Below are 19,675 nucleotides of genomic sequence, written 5' to 3'. Positions count from 1 at the left end.
AAATGGCTATCCCATGCAGTCTCTGCCTCCCTACTCGGTGGGCTTTTGTAAATCGCAAGATTGATCACCAATAAAAGAGAAAGGTTTTATCTTCTATTATCAGTCTGACTTAGCTTTCCTAATTAACCAACCGTGGTTCAGAGTAGTACTTCCAGGAAGGAACTTGAATCCTGTATCCTGCTTAAAGTTGAATGGTCAGAATACAGCTCACTATCTATTCCTCCTAGGGCTTTGTTGAAAAAGAAACTGCTATAAATAGGGGTTTTTTTTTTTTAAGCCCTAATTTTTTCTTCCCATGTTTAATGTTCCTTATTCTACAAAGACCCCCTTAAGGTGACCTTTGGAGGTTTTGATATTTGGCGTGTGTCTTTTAAACAGCAAAACTGAAAAAAAAGAAAAAAAAAAATACTTGTAGGATTTAGGCCACATTTAACACCAGGGGAACTTACTCGAAGCCCCTTAGGATCTAGGGGTGCCTAGTATCAGTTAGAGAGATATGAGGAAATGTGCATTGGCTTCCCATATTTTTATCCAAGCTTTCTCTTTTTGAACACACCAGGGCTGTGCTCTGCTGTCACTGGAGAAAACAGACCAACAAAATAAACAAAAACTCTCCATAAGTACATGTCAGTCATGTACAGAGGTATACCAGAGGTATATATGGAGAAATGGTTCCATAAAACTAAAGAAATAGATGGAATTAGCATGACACTTTTAAAACAACCAGGGCCAGATACTGCAGGTTCTAGTAAGCGATAATTTAAATGTCAACAACTTATGCAGGTCTTATGAAAGGATTGCTCTGCTATTCAACAACAACCAAAACAGGTTGTCATGACAACCCCTGTGGCCCATTACCTAAAGTATTGCGTAGTTCTTGGGGGAATTAATAAGGAGGCTAAGGGAAGTTGGGTTTAGCATTCAGTTTTGTTAAATAATGAAGGCAGCTGCATTTTTGCTAAGATCTGTTGGGCCTGTGATCTTTGGACTGTGATAATGTTTAAGTAAGACGTTTTCAGATGACAATGCCGGGTGCTCTGTCTGGGGCTTAGTGTAGTGCCTAACTGGGATAAGGATATCTAGAAGGTCAACTCAAAAATTTGAAGATAGTAGGAGGCCAGGAGTCCGTCCATGCCTTTCAGTGATTGCAAAGGTCCTGCTTCTTTACTTTCCCACCTGCTATTGAAATGCTTATTCTCTAAAAATGGATTGCAAATGATTATTTGCAGATAGGGCTTGTGTTCTCATCACAAGGGTTTTAGCTTTTCCACTGTGCACATTTTCACGCTGCAACAAATCTTTGTTTTCCTGCTCAGGGTGTCAGCACCCGCATTTTTCTTTCTGAATAATGTGCAGAATTGGTGTGCTGACTTGCTCATAAAAAGTATAGCCTAGCTCACATTGCTGCACTAGCCAGACCCTCACATCTTATTTTCCCAAAGGCCTTTCATCTTAGTTTGTCAGCATACTGGAACCTATAACCCGACAGGGTAAAATCTTTGACAGCTAATTTTGCTCATAGTGTTTGCTGCCATTACCGGGGGAAAGTATATGGGCCCCGCTGCTGGTGGGACGACACTTTCAGGTGTGGTGAAAGGCAAATGAGACCATGACTCTCTGTTTATTCAAATCCAAGCAGCTCATTGGCAATTTTCACTTAACCAAGAATCTGAATATGGAAAAATGAGCTTGTCAAAAGCAGAATCCACCCTGAAATCGACGTGTTCATACTTGACTGGATACTAGCAAACTGAATTGTGGTGACAGGGATCATTTTTGTTGACAACAGCTGGAAATACAACAGCTATATTATTATAATTAGGATCAGCATCAAGCTGGATTATAATAGGGGCTTTCTTGAAGAAATGGCACAGTGTCAAATTTATAGTCACCAGCTAAATGAGTCTCTTGTATCCTTGACAAAGGGACAAAAACAGTTCCAAATGAAAACACAAACAGAGAGTCCTGGTTGTTACATTACCCGGGTGTAACTCTGGGTCCTATTTATCACACACCAACACTTGCCGCTTTGAAGAAACATTATCCTGCAAGATTTTTACTTTTCAATTTGCCTTCGTGGTCTGCACTCTGCATTCATTTCCATGGAGAAGCCTACACCGCAGCTTGACTAGAAATCTTTCCTGCTGTAAGATTAATCTCAAAGCATCCACTCCCCCCACCCCATGGGTAATCACTTGACAAATGCATCCACAAAACCTCCACACACATCTATTCCACAATACAGGTGCATCAGCGGTCCTGAATCACTATTAGGAGAAATATCACCCTTGACAGAAAGTAGTGGCTGTCTTTTCATTTCCAGATATCTAATGTTGAAGAATGTGGATTTCCCAGGAAGTGAGACACCAAGCAGAAATGTCCTGGGTGAGGATGTGGGTAAAAGCTTGTCTTAGCCTTACTGCAGTACCCAGCCCAGTGCTTGATCTTGGCTATCATGTGGGAGTTTCTTAGGGTGGAGGAACAGTGTTTATTTGAATGACATTCACTCAAATAACGAAGACACTGTCCTGAAAATGTACTCTGTGCCTGGCCTCGTGCTCACTGCATCTGAACATAGTTTATTTTGGGCCAAGAGCAATTTTATACCATAGAAGAAACCAAAGGGGAATGGATTCGATTGGGAGAATGTGTTATAATGTGCTTTCAACTGTGTATATGTTTGTTTGCAGGGGGGTTGCATGCATGTGCATACGTGGGAATGGTGTATGTATTTTCTTTTGGGGAATTTTACAAAAGAAATCACTTTTGTTAATAAGGTATGGATATGTCATCACCCTTGCGATTGCCTTCTTTTGCTTTTTCCCTAATCTCGAAGAAACACATTGTTATTGAAATCACCATGCAAAACTACACCCAGTTGTAAATTATAACATCCATCACCATTTAAAAATTGTAGAGGACTATCAATTTTGCTATTCAGGCACAGACACACACTCACTTAATAGATATGTGACACCAGTAATAGTAAGCTCAGATGGGTCAATAACTCTTCTAAAATTGCATAAAGTCTTACATTTAATTGTCTCAACAGACCCAGATGTAACAACTGTTGTTACTTACCATTTTTACAGATTAGGGAATTGAAGCTAAGAGATATTTTGCTACTTGGCCATGAATAAAATTAGTTAAAATAGGATATGGAATATAAAGGAATGGTTCTAGTTCAAGACAGTTTGTCTCAAAATTTATCTTCCTGGTTACTGTTCCATACTTCTTATCTCATTTTACCTTCACACATAACTTTGAGGATGGCAGAATAAAATTTATTATCTAGGTATATGAAGAAACTGAATCAAAAGCAAGTAAATGATGGAAACCTAGCCTCTCCTGCTCAAAGTTCCTTTTCTTTCTTTCTGCTTTTGTTTTGTCTTATTTATTTTTTATTAGAGAAATCATAAGGTTTTCAGAAAAAAATCAAGCTGAAATGACAGAATTCTAATATATCCTCACATGCACAGTTTGTAACTTTGTTACAATTGATGAAACACCATTATTCTAATTATATCATGAGTCTAATCCATAGTTTACATTAGGCTTCCCTGTTTGTGATGTAAAGTCTTATGTTGTTGCTGTTGTTGTCATTTAAATATTCTAGTAACATGCAAACAACATAAACATTTCTCTTTAAACCACATTCATGTATATAAGTTAGTGGTGTTAATTACATTCCCAAATGTAGAGAAATTCTGTACTAATTAAGCATTAACTCCCCATTCCTTATCCTCATTCTGGCTTCTGGTGATCTACACTTCAGTTTCTAACTCTATGAATTTGTTTATTTTACTTATTTAATATTAGTGAGATCATGCAATATTTATTTGTGTCTGGCTTATTTGAATTAACCTGATGTCTTCAAGTTTCATCCATGTTGTCACATGTCCAAACATCATTCCTTTTTATGGCTGAATACTGTTCCATTGTACATATATACACATTTTGTTTTTTCATTCATCTGTTGATGGATACTTGGGTCACTTCCACCGTTTGGAATTTGTGAATAATGCCACTATGAGCAGTGGCATGAAATATCTGTTCGACTTCTTGCTTTCAATTATTTTGGGCATATGCCTAAAAGTGGGATTGCCCACTTACCAGATAATATGGTGATTCTATCCTTACTTTTCTTAGGAACTGCCAATCTATTTTGCAAAATGGCTGCACCATTGCTCTAGTTTGCTAACTGCAAGAATGCAATATACCAGAAATGGAATGGCTTTTAAAAAGGGGAATTTAATAAGTTGCTAGTTTACAGTTCTAAGGTCAAGAAAATGCCCCAATTAAAACAAGTCTACAGAAATGTCCAATCCAAGGCATCCAGGGAACGATACCTTGGTTCAAGAATGCCAATGAAGTTCAAGGTTTCTCTCAAGTGGAAGGGCACATATGAACAAAGTTAGGGTTTCTCTCTCAGCTGGAAGGGCACATGGCGAACATGGCAGTCATTTGCTAGCTTCCTCTCCTGGCTTCCTGTTTCATGAAGCTCCCTGGGAGGCATTTTCCTTCTTTATCTCCAAAGGTTGTTGGCTGATGGACTCTGCTTCTCATGGGTATGCTGTTCTGCTCTGGTGTCTCTGAATGTCTCTCCAAAATGTTTCCTCTTTTAACATTCCAGTAAACTAATCAAGACACACCTAAATGGGTGGAGACACGCCTCCACCTAATCCAGTTTAACAACCGCTCTTGATTAAATCACATCTCCAGGGAGATGATCTAATTACAGTTTCAAACATAGCAATACTGAATAGGGATTAGATGAGACGGCTGCCTTTACAAAATGGGATTAGGATTAAAACATGACTTTTCTAGGGTACAGACATCCTTTCAAACTAGCACAACCATTTTACATGTCCACCAACAATAAACAACTTTTCCTCTTTCTCCACATCCTCTACAGTATTGGTTACTATATTTATTTATTTATTGCATGGGCAGGCACCTGGAATCAAACCCAGATCTCTGGCATTGCAGGCCGGACCTCTGCCACTGAGCCATTGTTGCCCACCCTATTATTATTTTTTTAATGGTAGCTATTCTAGTGCTTGTGAAATGGTGTATCATTGTGTTTCCTAGTCTTCATTTCCAAAGAGCTAATGATATTGAGCACCTTTTCAGGTGCTTATTTATCATTTTTATATCCTTTTTGGAGAACTTTCAAGATTTGACCAATTTTTAACTGGGTTATTTGTCTTTATATTGTTGAGTTGAATTATTTCTGTATATGCTCTTGATATTAAGCCTTTATCAGATATGCGGCATCCAAATATTTCCTCCCATTGTGGAAGATGTCATTTTACTTTCATGAGAAAATCCTTTGAGGCAGAAAAGTTTTTAACTATGGTGGAAATCCCATTTATCTATTTTTTCCTTTGTTGCTTGTGCTTTCATTGTAAAGCCTAATAAATCACTGCATAACAAAAGGTCCTGAAGATGCTTCTCTATGTTTTTTTCTAGGGGTTCTATGTTTTGGTTTTTTATTTAGATCTTTGACCCATTCTGAGTTAACTTCCATATGTAGTGTGAGGTAAGGTTCTGTTCTCATTTTTTTGTATATGGATATCTAGTTTTCCCAGCACCATTTGTTGAAAAGACCATTTTTTCCCATAGACTGCCCTTGGCACCTTTGGCAAAAATCGATTGGCTATAGATATGAGGGTTTCTAGTTGAAATGTCAATTTGATTCCATTAGTCTATGTGTCTGTCCTTGTACCAGGATCACCCTCTTTTGATTACTGTAGCTTTGTAATTTGTCTTAAAATTTGAAAGTGTGAGTCTTGCAATGTCTTTCTTCTTTTTCAAGATGATTTTGGCATTTGGGGCCCCTTACCCTTCCATATAAATTTGATGATTGACTTTTTCTATTTCTGAAAAAAGTGTTTTCAATCTTTGTTGGGATTGCATTAATTCTATAAATGGCTTTGGATAGAATTGACATCTTAAGAATGTTTAGTCTTTCAGTTCATTAACATGGACTATCCTTCCATTTATTTAGGTCTTCTTTGATTTTTCTTTTACCAATATTTTGTAGTTTTCCATCTACATATCATTTACATCATTGGTTAAATTTATTCCTAGCTATTTGATTCTTGATTTGCTATTGTAAGTGGAATTTTAAAAATGGATTTCCTCTTCAAGTTATCATTACCTCTACTGATTTTTACGCATTGCTCCTGCACCCCATTACTTTGCTGAATTCATTTATTAACTTAGTATCTGTCTTGTGGACTTTCAGGATTGTCTATATGTTGGCTATGTCATCTGCAGATAGGGAAATGTTTATATCTATTTCCAGTTTGCATGTTTTTCTTTCTTTTTCTTACTTAATTGCTCTGACCAGACCTTTAAGTAGAATGTTCAACAGTGGTGAAAATGAACATCCTTGTCTTCTTCCTGATCTTAGAGAAAAGTTTCAGTCTTTCACATTAAATATAATGTAAGTTGTGGGCTTTTCATATATGTCCTTTATCCTATTGTGGAAGTTTCCTTCAATCCCTACTTGTCAGTGTTTTTAGCAAGAAGGAAGGCTTTTGCTTTTAGTATAACTATCAAAGTTCTTTTTCATTATGATTTGCATGATTTATTTTTTCCATCTCTTCATTTTCAGCTTCCCTGTGTATTTGAGTTTAAGGTGAGTCTCTTGTAATCAACATATAGCTGGGTCTTGCTTTTTTATCCATTCTGGCAATTGCTACCTTTAGAGTGGAGAATGTAATTCAATTACACTTAAAGTAACTACTGATAATGCAGGACTCTCTTCTGTCATTTTGATGTTTGGGCTTTGTAAATCTTATCTCTTTTTTTGTCCTCTGTTATTGTCTAGTTTCATATTTATTTGATTGTTTTTGTGATGTACAATTTGAGTCCCTTTTCTCATATCCTTTTGTATATATCTTGGTATTTTCTTTGCAGATACCATGGGGCTTAACCCAAACTGATATTTAGCCTACCACACTGTAGATATAGCTTACTTAAAACACTAGATTGTGAATTTAGAAAGTAGAAGTGGAATCTAAAACAGTCATGTTTCATTTGCTACCACTTAACTTTAATAACATAAACATTTACTGTTCCCTACTTTCAGTCCTCCTATCATTTTGCTGTACTTGTTATAAATTTTATCTTTATACATTTTGAGACCAAAACCATAGATTGATTGCTAATTTTATTGTATTTGTATCTTAGGACCTATAAGAAGTAAAAAAGTAGAGGTACATTCCAAAAAATACAGTACAATAGAATTGGCATTTAGAATTACCCATACAGTTACTTTTATCAGAGTTCTTTCTTTATTTTGATGCCACTTTGACCACTGTCTAATGTCCTTTTTTGTCATTCTAAAGTAGTTCTTCCAGCATTGCTTATAGGGCAGAATGATGAACTCTCCAGCTTCTCATTTTCTGAGAATGTCTTTCTTTCTCTCATTTTCAAAGACTGTCTCGCCCAATATAAAATTCTTGATTGACAACTGTTTATTTTCAGCACTCTAAACATTTGATCCTCTTGCCTTTTTGCCTCCATGGTTTCTGACGGAAATCAGTACTTAATCTTATTGGGTCTCCCTGGTGCACAGAACAATTCTTTTATCTTGTAGCTTTCAGAACTCTCTCCTTGTCCTTGGTATTCAACAAGTTTGTCTACTTGCTTGACAAGTAGCTTGACTACTATTTGCCTGGCTATTATTCTCTTTGAATTTATCCTGTTTCAGGTCCATTGGATTTCTCGAATGTTCATGCCTTTTGTTAAATTTTGGAAGTTTTCTGCAATTATTTCTTTGATTATTCCTTCTGCCCCTTTCTTCTCCCTCTGGGAACCCATAAGGTGTATATTGGTATGTCTGATGATGTCCACAGATCTCTTGGCTTTTTTGGCTTTTTAAAAAAATTCTTTTTTCTTTCTGCCCTTCAATCATATTAATTTCAATTCTCTTGTCTTTGAATTCACTATTTTTTTTCTTCTGTTAGCTCCAATCCACTGTTGATACCTCCTAGCAATTTTTCATTTCAGTTATTGTGGTCTTCAACTCTCATGTTTCTGCTTGGTTCTTTTGAAAATTTCTATCTCTGTACTGTGAATCTCATATTGGTAATTCATTTCCGTGATATCTTTTCGTTCTCTCTCTTTGTTTTCCTTTATCTTCTTGAGCATAATAAAGATCTTTTGTGGGTGTGTGTGTGCCTTTGTTTATTATATCTTTTTCACTGATGGTTTCAGCCTATGTTGAAAATTAAGTTCAAGGTCCTCTCTGTCTTTTCTAATTCTGCATCTTGACCTAGGCTTGTTCCCATTCATGGCCTGAGGAATTCCCCTCTTCACAGGAATCCAAATGTCCCTCTACTTCCTGTAAGTAAGAACTCTTCCTAGGTTCTCCATTGTGTGCCTGAAAGTCAGTAATCCTTTGTCCCTGGCTACTTCCACTTAATTGTTTCTTATATTGCTTTAGTTGTTTCCAAGCAGCTTCTTCCTGCAGGGCTAATTTTGGAGGGGAGAACCAGAGATGAATGTCCTGGTTCAGTCTTTCAGGCTGCCACCTGATAGATTGGCACCCATACATAGGCACCGCAGAACACACATGGATGTTACTCTCCTTCCTCCAGAACAAGATCAGGGGCCCACAGTGGTGGTACATTCTGGCCTCATTCCACACTGGGGAAGGGATGTGAGGAAGGAGTCAGCAAGGATGCTATGAGCCTCTTTTTCCTTTTTTTTTTTAAAGTTATGTGTGTGTGTATGTGTGTGTCTATGTGTTTGACTCAGCATTTTCCAAGTTACTGCAAATTTTTAGCTGTTTTTTTTTTGTTTTTGTTTTTGTTTTTGAGAGTTAGAAGGAAGATAGCTCCACAAGTTTTTGCTAATTGTTCAAAGATTCTGTAGCGGAAAAGCACCATGGAGATCCTATATCACCATCTTGGTTGACTCTGCCCCTGTGTTCTTGCTAGTATAACAGCATGCTTTTGTAAGGCTATAAGATCAAGTTTAATAACCAATGAAAATATAGGTGTGATCATTATTAGTCTGGTAGAGGTAAACTCTTGAGAAAATATCTCTGTCTTCCATTTACAGAGCCATAATTTCTGACTCTTTATGCAATATGAATAGTTCAAAATATATTTCATCTTATAAACAAATTTGAGGTCTTCATAATTATCATTATAGAAATGAATGCCTCTATGCAGAAAAGATGATGTTATTTTTTACAAAGTTAGATGACAACTACAACTGTTCTCAACTATGGTCTTTACATCAGAATTGCTTGAGAAGATTTTTTTTCAAATACTCCACTACTGCCATATGTTATCTTTCCCTAGATCTGGAAGAAATGTGAGGGATCTATTTGTTTTTAAAATCTGTGTCCTTATACGTAGGCTGAGTTAGAGCTCATTGGCTTAGCATGTGATAATTTCTATGCTCAGTCTCTCTCTATTATTTTGTTTAACCATTACAATAATATAGTATGCATTAACAAATATATTCACATTTACAAATCACATAATACATTGCTATTAGAAAAACCTATCTAAAATCAAAGCTAAGACTAGTTAAATGGTTTGCCCAAAGAAATTAAGATAAGAAGTGTTTCAGTATAAGGTGGAGCTATTCTCTCCCCAAAACTGTTAACTCCATCCCACCACACTTCAACATACTCACCACCACCCCCAAATATATAAATATATATATATATATATATATACATATATATATATATATATATATATATATATATATATATAATGACTCATTCACTTTTTAGAAAATATTTGGATTTATTTCTCTTCTTATGCTTCTCTATTAAATTGAGAAGTAATCTCTCAATTTAAGAGTCACCCAATAAAAAAAATCATTTTGATGATGGCAAGGATTTTTGACTGTTTTTTTCATTCTCTTTTCCCAGTGCCTAGTCTAGAGCCTGGAACTAATACTCAGACTTATTTACTTAACATCATACTAGATATAGAGCTTGACACTATTTTTATGGTTGTGTATAACCTTATAATAGAAGAAAGAAATTCTTACACGCACACACACACATACACAAGCACCCAGCAGAAAAACAAAGCAAAACAAATCATTATTGCATGGTTTTCTACACTGAAGTGTTTGCCCCTGTTCCTTAGTCATAACTTGTTTGAACTAATTATAGTTAGAGGAAAGTTTTGAAAATATTTCCTGTCTACCCCTTACTGATCTTATCCTAACATAGTATCTTACACAATCCGAATACAATGATCAAAATGAGGTAACTATAACATTGCTATCCATTCTTATTGTCACTCATTAGCATTAAGGTTTTATCTGCTCTTGATTGGATTACTGTTGTGACATCACTACTGGGTTGGTCTCCTAATCTTCTTTCTCTGCATTCAATTAAATATGAGTATTTTGCTAGAGGAACAGCTCACATATTGTTTTCAGATTACATCTTTAACCCTGGCTTCAAAGACTGATATTTTTTTCTTCATTCTCCTTCTGCTCCATTTAGATTTTTCTGGCAATTTCATCACACTATCTCTCTCTCCCCTAGAATGTTACACCTCTGACTCATCTCTATCCTTCTTCTCTGTCCCATGTAATAAATAGACAACTAACTACAAATATGGTAACTTCATATGTTCATGTTCACCAACTAGTTATGAGCTACTTGTAAAAGCGAGTCTTAATTTTTGTTGTAATAATGTTCTTTCCTTCAGTGTCTGATGGAATATGCTGAATAAAATAGTTTTTCCATTCATTTTTTTCTTACTAGGAGTTTTGTAGAATTTCTGAATTGTCATTCTGACCAGAAATTCTAATTTTACAGAACTATCAACTAATCAACAAATATTATGCTTATATTTTCCTGGGTGGTGACCATAATTCAAAACACTTCAAAGATATTTGGAATGATAAGAGTTGTCTGGGCCTCTATGCCATTTCAGGAACACTGTGTAGCGTGCTTGGCTCTCCCGCTCCTTCTCACCTTTCAGGTGGGAACACTCTTCCCCTGGCTGCTTGGCGTGTTGACTGTTGTCATTCATGACTGTTGCTCTCTGCCATCATTTCAGGATTGTTCTCGCAGGAAGTGAGTGCCTGGCCCAATGTCAGTGCCACATTCTCAGGGGCAGCCCACGTCTAATAACTGGGCAGTGCTAGAGTACAGATGGAGTACACTGAGACCTTTGTTGTGACAGTGTCACAGCCCAGGTACTCCTTCTGCTCCGCCTTGTCTCTTGTGCTTCCCCATGGATATTGATTGAAGAGCTCTCTCTAGCAAAAATTCTGTAAGAAATTTGTAACTCTGAGTCTGCTCTCCAGGAAACTGATTTGTGACAAATACCTACCATTTCTCATCAATTCACTGGATGATTCATTCATTCATTCAATTTAGAAAATATGTTTTCAAACCACTATTAGGTGGCCCATACATACAGGATGAGGAAGACATCAGACTGTTTTCGTAGAACATGATTCTTGATATCAAACCAGCCTTCTTTAATATCTCTCCAGTTTGAGCAGCTCTCAGAATTAGCCATGGTGTCTCACAACACTGTGCTTTGATTTATTCTTCACTTATTGCTTAAAATTATTTCCCAACTTTACTTTCCCTGTTTAAACTCTGTCTCTCTTTAATGATTCAACTCAAATATATCCCTTCTGACCACCCTGCTTTCATTAGAATGAGTAGAGGGATTCATACCCAGTACTATTGTATTCTACTGAATTTCTAGGTACATTTGTCTGTCTGGCTCTTCCCCACCACCAGACTATAAATTTCTTGAATGTAGAGACTTTGTCTTAATACCTGTACTTCATGTTAGGCAAGTCAAAGGCATATGAATGAGTGCCTGAAAAACATAAAATTAATCTGAACTAAAAATGGTTTTTAATCTATTATCTATGAGGCCTAATTGTCTAAAACTGATTAATTAGAAATTCTACTCTAATTTTATATTCTGAAGAATTAAATAAGATGGGATAAAATGTTCCTTTGATAATTTCTTTACTGCTTTGCTCACCAGCCAAATTTTCCAGGCACATTAAGTTGTGTTTTTGCAAAACTTACATGCTCCATGTTATACATTATATTGTTAACCTTATGTTTTATATTCCTTTGATATGTTTCTTCTGCATATTCTTGAAGTTCACATGAATCTAATACGTATCTTTAAAATTGAAAACTGCAAAATAATTTTAGTAATGCATATACTACAAGAGTTGTCTTTCTATAGTACTCTAGCCTAGCAGTACCTTTTCTTCTAAAAGACTTAGATTTTGTTAAACTTACAATAGAACAGTTTAGCCATATTTTTTAAAAAAGATTTGCTTCTCTTCCATTCCCACACATGGATTTCTGTATGATATGCTACACAAAATTAGCTCTTGGCAAAGAATAATGTGTTAATTATTATCATTTTTGTCTCTCTCTCTTTTTTTTTTTTATTAGGTACGTCTGTCACGAATGTAACAGCTACTGATGCTGATGACCCAGTTTACGGGAACAGTGCAAAGTTGGTTTACAGTATCTTGGAAGGGCAGCCTTATTTTTCCATTGAGCCTGAAACAGGTTTGTGGTCTAAATTTTGAATTCATTTTACCATGTTTTTGCTTAAGGGAAATATTTTTCTTGAGGTTTAGATTAGGAAATGCTATAGTTAAGTACTTCACTGCCTGTATCAATAAGATTTGAATGTGATATTTCTGGTCAATGTGCAGTTCATAGTAAACCCAGCAATCATTTTGTTACTGATGAAAACAAATTGCAGCCTCTTCATAAAAGGTCATCTATTTAACAGATGGTTTGGCTCCATTTTTCATCTGAAAGTAAAGGGGAGAATACAGGTACTAGACTTGGATTTAAGTATAAATTCAGTACTTACTGACTATGTGATGCTTGGCAAGTAACACTGACAAATCTTCCAAAGCTCCAATCCCCACATCTGTAAAATAGGTATGGTAGCTATTTTTAGTGTTATGATGAATAGTTAGTGTTATGATGGAATCAGATAAAGCAATAAATATCAAAGATACAGTTCATGGCACTTGGTAATCATTCAGTAAGGTTGGATATAATTACATTTGCTATTAGATTTCTTCTTTGTAAAAAAGGGTGCTAGTATCTATCAATTAAAACTAATAGGAAGTTAACTCTCTTGCCATTAATAAAACTGGCCAAACTCATGATGTGTGATGGTACAGATCTAAGAAACCCTGAAGCAAATTATTCAAAAAGAAAATTTACTCTGATTTGGAAAATAACTTTATAAAAACATTAGTTTTTATAGATGAAATATTCATCTCTTTGTTGTTTTAATTGAATAATAATTTGAGAGACTAAAACTATTTTATCCGACTGTTTTAAATCCAGGTTTTTTTTTTCCTAAACACATTTAAAATTTATTAAGAATGATAAATTTGAGTGAATTTTCTTCTATACCTGATGGTTTGTCTGCAAATTTTCAAGTAGGAAAATTCCATATGCAAGCAGATACACACTATATTATTATTTCTATGATTCACGAGTTTTCAGCATTATTGAGAGACTTCCATGTCTTACCATTGTCAATTATTAATTAAATTAAAAATGTTAAAGCCTCTCTTCATTTTTTTTATTTCAAAGAGTAAACTCCTCATGCATTTAAAAGGAAGAAGTGCATTAGTATATAAATAAGTCATGGCTTAAAATTGAATTAAGACTTAGAAACAGGAAAGAACTATTATAAAATGCATTAATTAGGGGCATAATTACATAGTCTTCCTAAGCCCAAAAGGGAAATCTGTTGTATACTTCATTTCATTTGAGCCTCTAGTTGACCCTGGGAAGTGGCAGAGTGGGTAGTCTGCTGTGGAATTTTAGGAAAAGAAAAAGTCTAGAGATACTCTATTATAATGATCAAAGGTGCAGCGAAGGAGTTGGGAGCTGAGTCGGGTCTCACCTGAAGGTCTTCATTTCAAAGTCACTGACAGATTTCTTTGAACATCACTTTCTTTGGCAATAATTATGGTGCAGGGGCTTTTGAATGACAGAAATGTGTTAATTGCCTAAATTGAGTTGAACTGTTTCTCCTTTGCTCCTTGGACATTGGTTTACTTGGGTCCTTTTGTTCGTTATCCCCAGGGCAATGTAGATATTGTGCCAGCAAATATTCATTCACTGTGGGTCAAGCACTGAATTAAATACTGGGAGAAAATGTCATAAAGGCTAATCTCAGTCTACAAATATTTCATAGTAGTTTACGGAAGAAAGAATTTTTTCCAAAATAAATAAAAGAAAGCATGCCAATGCTATCTAAATAATGTATACCTTAAGAATACATTAATTGGAGTTATAGATAATAAAAAACCCTTGTTAAGTCAGGGAATTTGAGTGACTTTTATGTTTCATTGATACATATTGCCATTTTTTGTCAGCAACATTTAAATAATTAACACCTACCCAGCAGAATGAGTGTCTCTCAACACAACGGCACAATCTATGAGTATTCCTATTTTAGCTGTATCACTTACAATTTGGCAGATACAAAATTGTCTGGTTCTGGCACTGTTGGGGATAATGTAATAGAGGGAAATGGTATTTGAAAAAGGCACATAATAATCACTCAATAAATATTTATTGAATGATGAAGGTGAGGTTCTTAAGTAAAGCAGATACAATAGGTTTGGAAATAAGGGCTAAATTCAATAATCAGTTGTCAATCTAAGTTCTTTAGCTCAAACATAAAGTTTGGAAATAGGGTCTAAATTCAATAATCAATTGTCAATCTAAGTTCTTTAGATCAAACATAAATATGAATGAAATGTTTTGAGACTGATATCTACATATGAGTATTCAAGTGTGCGTTCATGTGTGTAGTGGGGAAGGATATAAGGACTCTGCAGAATTGAATAAAGAATGCTCTACATCTTTTCACTAGAAAAACAGAAAAAATGAAGAAAGAACATTGACTTTTTTTTGGTACACATGTTAAGTCATTACTGTTTCTGATGATGAAAGAAGTGTCTCATTTGGGTTCTCCAAGAGATAGGGACAGAGGCAGAGTTGGGATTGTAAGTGGTTTATTTGGTGTTTATGACTGTAAAAGGTAAAAATAGGCAGGAAGCAAGATTGCCCAGGTTCGCCGCTTTCATATTGTGCTTCTTATCTGATGCTCATTAAAAGAAAGGAGGAGGAAGCAAGGAAAGAAAGGCAGATCGACAGCATCTTAGTCAAACCTGTAGGGAACTCTGGAGCAAAGAGTTGTCTGAATAGCAGTCCCACATTACACATATATGGCAAAATTTTGATGTTCCACTATTATGTCAATGGCTGGGACTTGCCTGGGAAGAGTGCTTGTAACTGAAGGCCCATTCTAAAGGTTCTTCCACTGGAAGGTGTCTCCTAACTGTACCATTTGGCAAGTTCTTTCTTGAAGGAAAACCAAGCAGTCTGCCTCTGGCTTCGTAACATGCTAATTAAAACCAAAGAAAAAATAACTTCTTATACTATGGAATCAGCAAATATGATGGTGAAAATAACAATATACAGGATTGTTAAGGATTAGCACGGCTTGCATTAGACAGCTAATAACCAAGTACAGGAGTGTTAATGTGCATAATTACTGAAAAAAAATGAATGCTATATATCAAAAACTTCAAGAATGCTCACAAATTTAAAAAAATTGACAAGAATGAGAATAGACTCATTACAAAAGATCGATATGCTCCTGGTAGAGTAACTAAGAAGATTGCCCTCTACATAATTGGTCTGTCCATGTTTTCAGCAAGTGATCCAGTATAACTGGGACAGAGAAGGTTAGCTGAATATTACTAGGCATTACTACTGCAGTGGGGTCATCCGCACTTTCTTTTTTACACCAAGAATTTGGTCATACCAGCAAGAATAGGCAACAATGACCAGTAGCGTGAAAAAAATCATTCTTTCAAAGGACCATGGAACTCAACCATCTACTTAGTCATCATGAAGAAAAAGGTTGCCCATTAGCCACTATCAACAAAGCCTTGATGCTAAAATATTTTGAATAAGGAAAAAGAAACCAGAGTATAGAGTACACAATTCCTTACTAGAATTCTAAGAACAAAATTCTGTACTTCGGAAGAGTTAAGCTCCATTTTCTTCTTCCTCATTGTACTCCCACTTAGTGGAATTCTTTTCTCTTGCAATAACATATCTCTTTTTATCAGTATCAGCTTAAGATTGTAGAGAGATCTGCCACTCTGTGAGCTTATCACAATCTGTAGCTATCTTGTCTATTGATTTACGTTTTTAATGTCAATTTCCCTCCCAGAATGCAGAGCCTATGAGGCAAGAGGTTTGCTTGAATTACTCATTTTGTAGTGATAGTCTATCAGCTTAGTGCACTGAACCTACTAGTCTATTAATGAATATTTTAGATAAAATGGAAGAATGGAAAAACAAAAGAAGGAAGGGAAGAACAAAAGGAAGGAGGGAGGGAGAGAGGGATAAACAGAGTAAGAGAAAAGTTTGCCACAAGTTATACAGTAAGAGAAAAGTTTGCCACAAGTTATAGAGAAGATGTGTGAGAAGCCAGGTACAAGACACAGTTCTAAAATTTTTTTCCCATTTCCTTCTCTTTTGGGAAGAATACTATTTTAACCTCAGTTGTGACATATTTGGTTAAGAATCATTTAGGACTAGAATTCATGCTATTCCCAAGACTCATACTATGTCTTAAGTGTCTTGGCAACATAGTGCTATTCTTGTTTCTGCAAAAATGAACCTTGAGAGTTTGTGATAAAACTTTTGCTCAGATTTATTTCTGGATCACATAAGGAGGTATAAAGGTTCGAGGACTGCTACACAAGGGAGGAATTGTTGTTAATGTGTCTTTTTATTCCAGAAGTCACTAAAATAGTTTAAAATAATAATAAAAGGAAAAGATAACTGCATATGTGCAAATCTCTAGGTTTAATTGTGCACTCAACCAAACTGTACAGAAAGGAATTTCTGTCTCTACTTTGCAAATGAAAGAGCTGTATGTTCAAGCAAATAAGGTAAAATACCTGTCCTACCTTAAAACCAAATTTACTGACAAGTTGTAACAACAACCGGAAAAATAAAAGCAACAAGAACATGAGCAACAGCTACCTCATTTATTGAACATCTATTATGTTCTTGACATTGGACTGATTGGGTTTTTGCACATTATCAAATTTAATTTCATTTATTCTGCACAATATTGTGAGAAAGGTGCTAATGCCCTCTGACTTTTATTGATGAGCGAGTAGAGGCTCAGTCTTGGCAAATTTCTTGCCAAGGTATTAAGAATAGAATTCAAAATAAGTCTATCTTATTCCAAACCCCCAAATTTCAACACTCCTGGACTCTTATCTATTAGTCAGGGTCCTCTAGAAAAACAGAGGTGTCTCACGCAACCGTGGGAATGGAAGAGTCCAAAATCCTCAGGGCAGGCTGTGAAGCTGCGAGCTCCGAGGAAGGGTCTGGATGATCTCCACAGGAGAGGCTTTCTTGATGAAGAAGCAGTGAAAGAGTTTCTCTTCTTCCTTAAAGATCTCCAACTGATTGGATCATCTTGTTGGTGGGAGACATGCCTTAGTCCATTACAGATGTGATCAGCCACAGATGCAATCAGCTGACTGATTATATAATACACCTGCCTTCAGGTTTATCAACCAGACACAAAATATCCTTGCAGCAGCGATGGTCAGGCCAGGGCTTGGCTGACCAGACACTAGGCATAATCACTTGGCCAAGTTGACACCAGAACATAACTATCACACCCTACTTTGATGCTATGCAGTACAGGTTATTCCATGGACTGCCACTGGTTTGAACAAGGACTTGTAGAACTTGAAAACAGGCCTAGGTCTCCTTTGTATGTAAACAGGAGACAGTGTGGTGTTGGGGAAGACCCAAGGCAGTAGTATTTGTAAAATGAATTGTCATTTTGTGAATAGCTTTTATTACAGCACTTTAAAAAAGGTTGAAAATAGTTTATTTGTATTCTAAAAATATTTTCTTTATTTTCTCCTCCCTGCCACCCCCAGTACCATATGTTTGCTTGTAACATTTTGGGCACAGACAGGGAGAAATATGGCATTTCTTTAAAAAAACACTAATTTGCGGAGAGCACTGATAAACAGTTGCATTCCATCCTAAGTGATTGAAGATGGAAAGTCAAAATGAAATGCAAGGCATGCAAATAATAAATGCTTAAATATCTAAAGAAATCAGGGTACATTTGCAGGACAGGCAAAACTGCTGCAGGCAAGTGAGAGTATGAAAAATGACTTGCTTAAAGCTAAACTAACTTAATTCATTGACCTTTTTTTTTTTTGAAATGCAGGCCATCTTTCTTCATTGGATACAAATAACATTTGTCTCAGTGGAGCCTGTGAAAATGATCTAAGGAGAAAAAGTACTTGTTGGGAAACAAATACCACTTAATGAATGGTCCTTTTTTAGAAAAATCAAGATAATAAATATGTGATTTTTATGTAATACCTTCTTGAAATGTAGTCATCTTTATGCCTTTTAAGTCAAAGTGATAGATAATAAACATAGAGGGTCTCTTTTAAATCAGGATTGTGCAGACTACTATTTCCACTACCAAGGGGACTGATCGATTACTTTAGTAGAGACTTTGAAGAAAAATTTTTCAGATGAAATCATAGAGACCAACAATGTTAGAATATACATTGATAGACAGAAATGTTTTCATATTTCTCAATAAATAATATGTAATGAATATTTATACTATAATAAGTCCCATTATCAGTTCTTGAAAATAGATAATAAAGAAATGGTAGGATAACATAGCTTAGTTCATGATGTAGGGATGGAGAGGTGTCAGGTAAGAAAGCCTCTATGGAGAAAACAGTCTTTTTTAGGTAGTGACACCCAAGCATGTGTCCTGAAAAACTGTTGGCTGTTTAGTAAGTAAAGGGCATGGAGGTAGGAGACAAATTAAATACGGATTTTTATGTCAAAAAAGAAAACAAAGGGTTATGTGTTTAGGAAAAAATAATAGGAGAGCAGGGTGGTATTGGTAAATTAATTTCTACATCTTGGTGGTATCAGAATAGCTTACTTACAGAGATTTTTCTACATTAATATAAACTTGAACTAGAATTTGGAAATCCAAGCTCTTTTATTAATTTATTGTGTTACTTTGTTGAGTCCATTCAATTCTCTGGGACTAAGCATTCAACTTTAAAAAATGATTACAACATTTCTTTATATTTCACACAGAACACAAGTGGAGACTAAATACAAATTGTAGGCAGCCAATAGACTATTTGCCAAGAGCTTTGTACTTGCTCTCATTTAATTCCCGTATTGTAAGGTAGTCATTTTTAAATTTCTTACTAAGAATGAGAATCGTGAGTCTTCTTGAGGTTAAATGATACAGTCAGGCAAATAGGTATTGGGGATATATTGCTCACAATCAATATTTGTTAAATTAATGAATGGATGGATGGATTAATGAGTGAGTAATGAGAGTCTCATCCATGAGTTAATTCCACCCTCGCATAAATTTGAAATTCACTCTGTTGCTTCAAATAAGTCAGAATTAAATCATGATGATGATGATGATGATGACAAAAAATAGTTCTTACATCTCTAATAGGTATCTGCTCAATAGTTATAGAAACGTTTCTCTGACAAGTGCCATTTCTTCTTTTGCTGGTGATTGAATCCTCATTT

General features: G+C 35.6%; 1 protein-coding gene across 1 annotated transcript in view; it reads left to right on the top strand.

Moving 5' to 3' along the window:
* The window catches only part of CDH8 (cadherin 8), a 347,818-nt gene that overhangs the window by 154,081 nt on the left and 174,062 nt on the right, over window positions 1-19,675 (top strand). The window contains exon 3 of the mRNA XM_077132617.1: window positions 12,437-12,556. Coding sequence (XP_076988732.1) covers window positions 12,437-12,556 — 120 coding nt within the window. The remainder of the gene's footprint in view (window positions 1-12,436; window positions 12,557-19,675) is intronic.

The sequence above is a fragment of the Tamandua tetradactyla genome, chromosome 16 (assembly GCF_023851605.1).
Source record: "Tamandua tetradactyla isolate mTamTet1 chromosome 16, mTamTet1.pri, whole genome shotgun sequence".
Taxonomy (NCBI): Eukaryota; Metazoa; Chordata; class Mammalia; order Pilosa; family Myrmecophagidae; genus Tamandua; species Tamandua tetradactyla.
The sequence above is the reverse complement of the archived record's forward strand: the minus strand, read 5'-3'. Positions and strand labels throughout refer to the sequence as shown.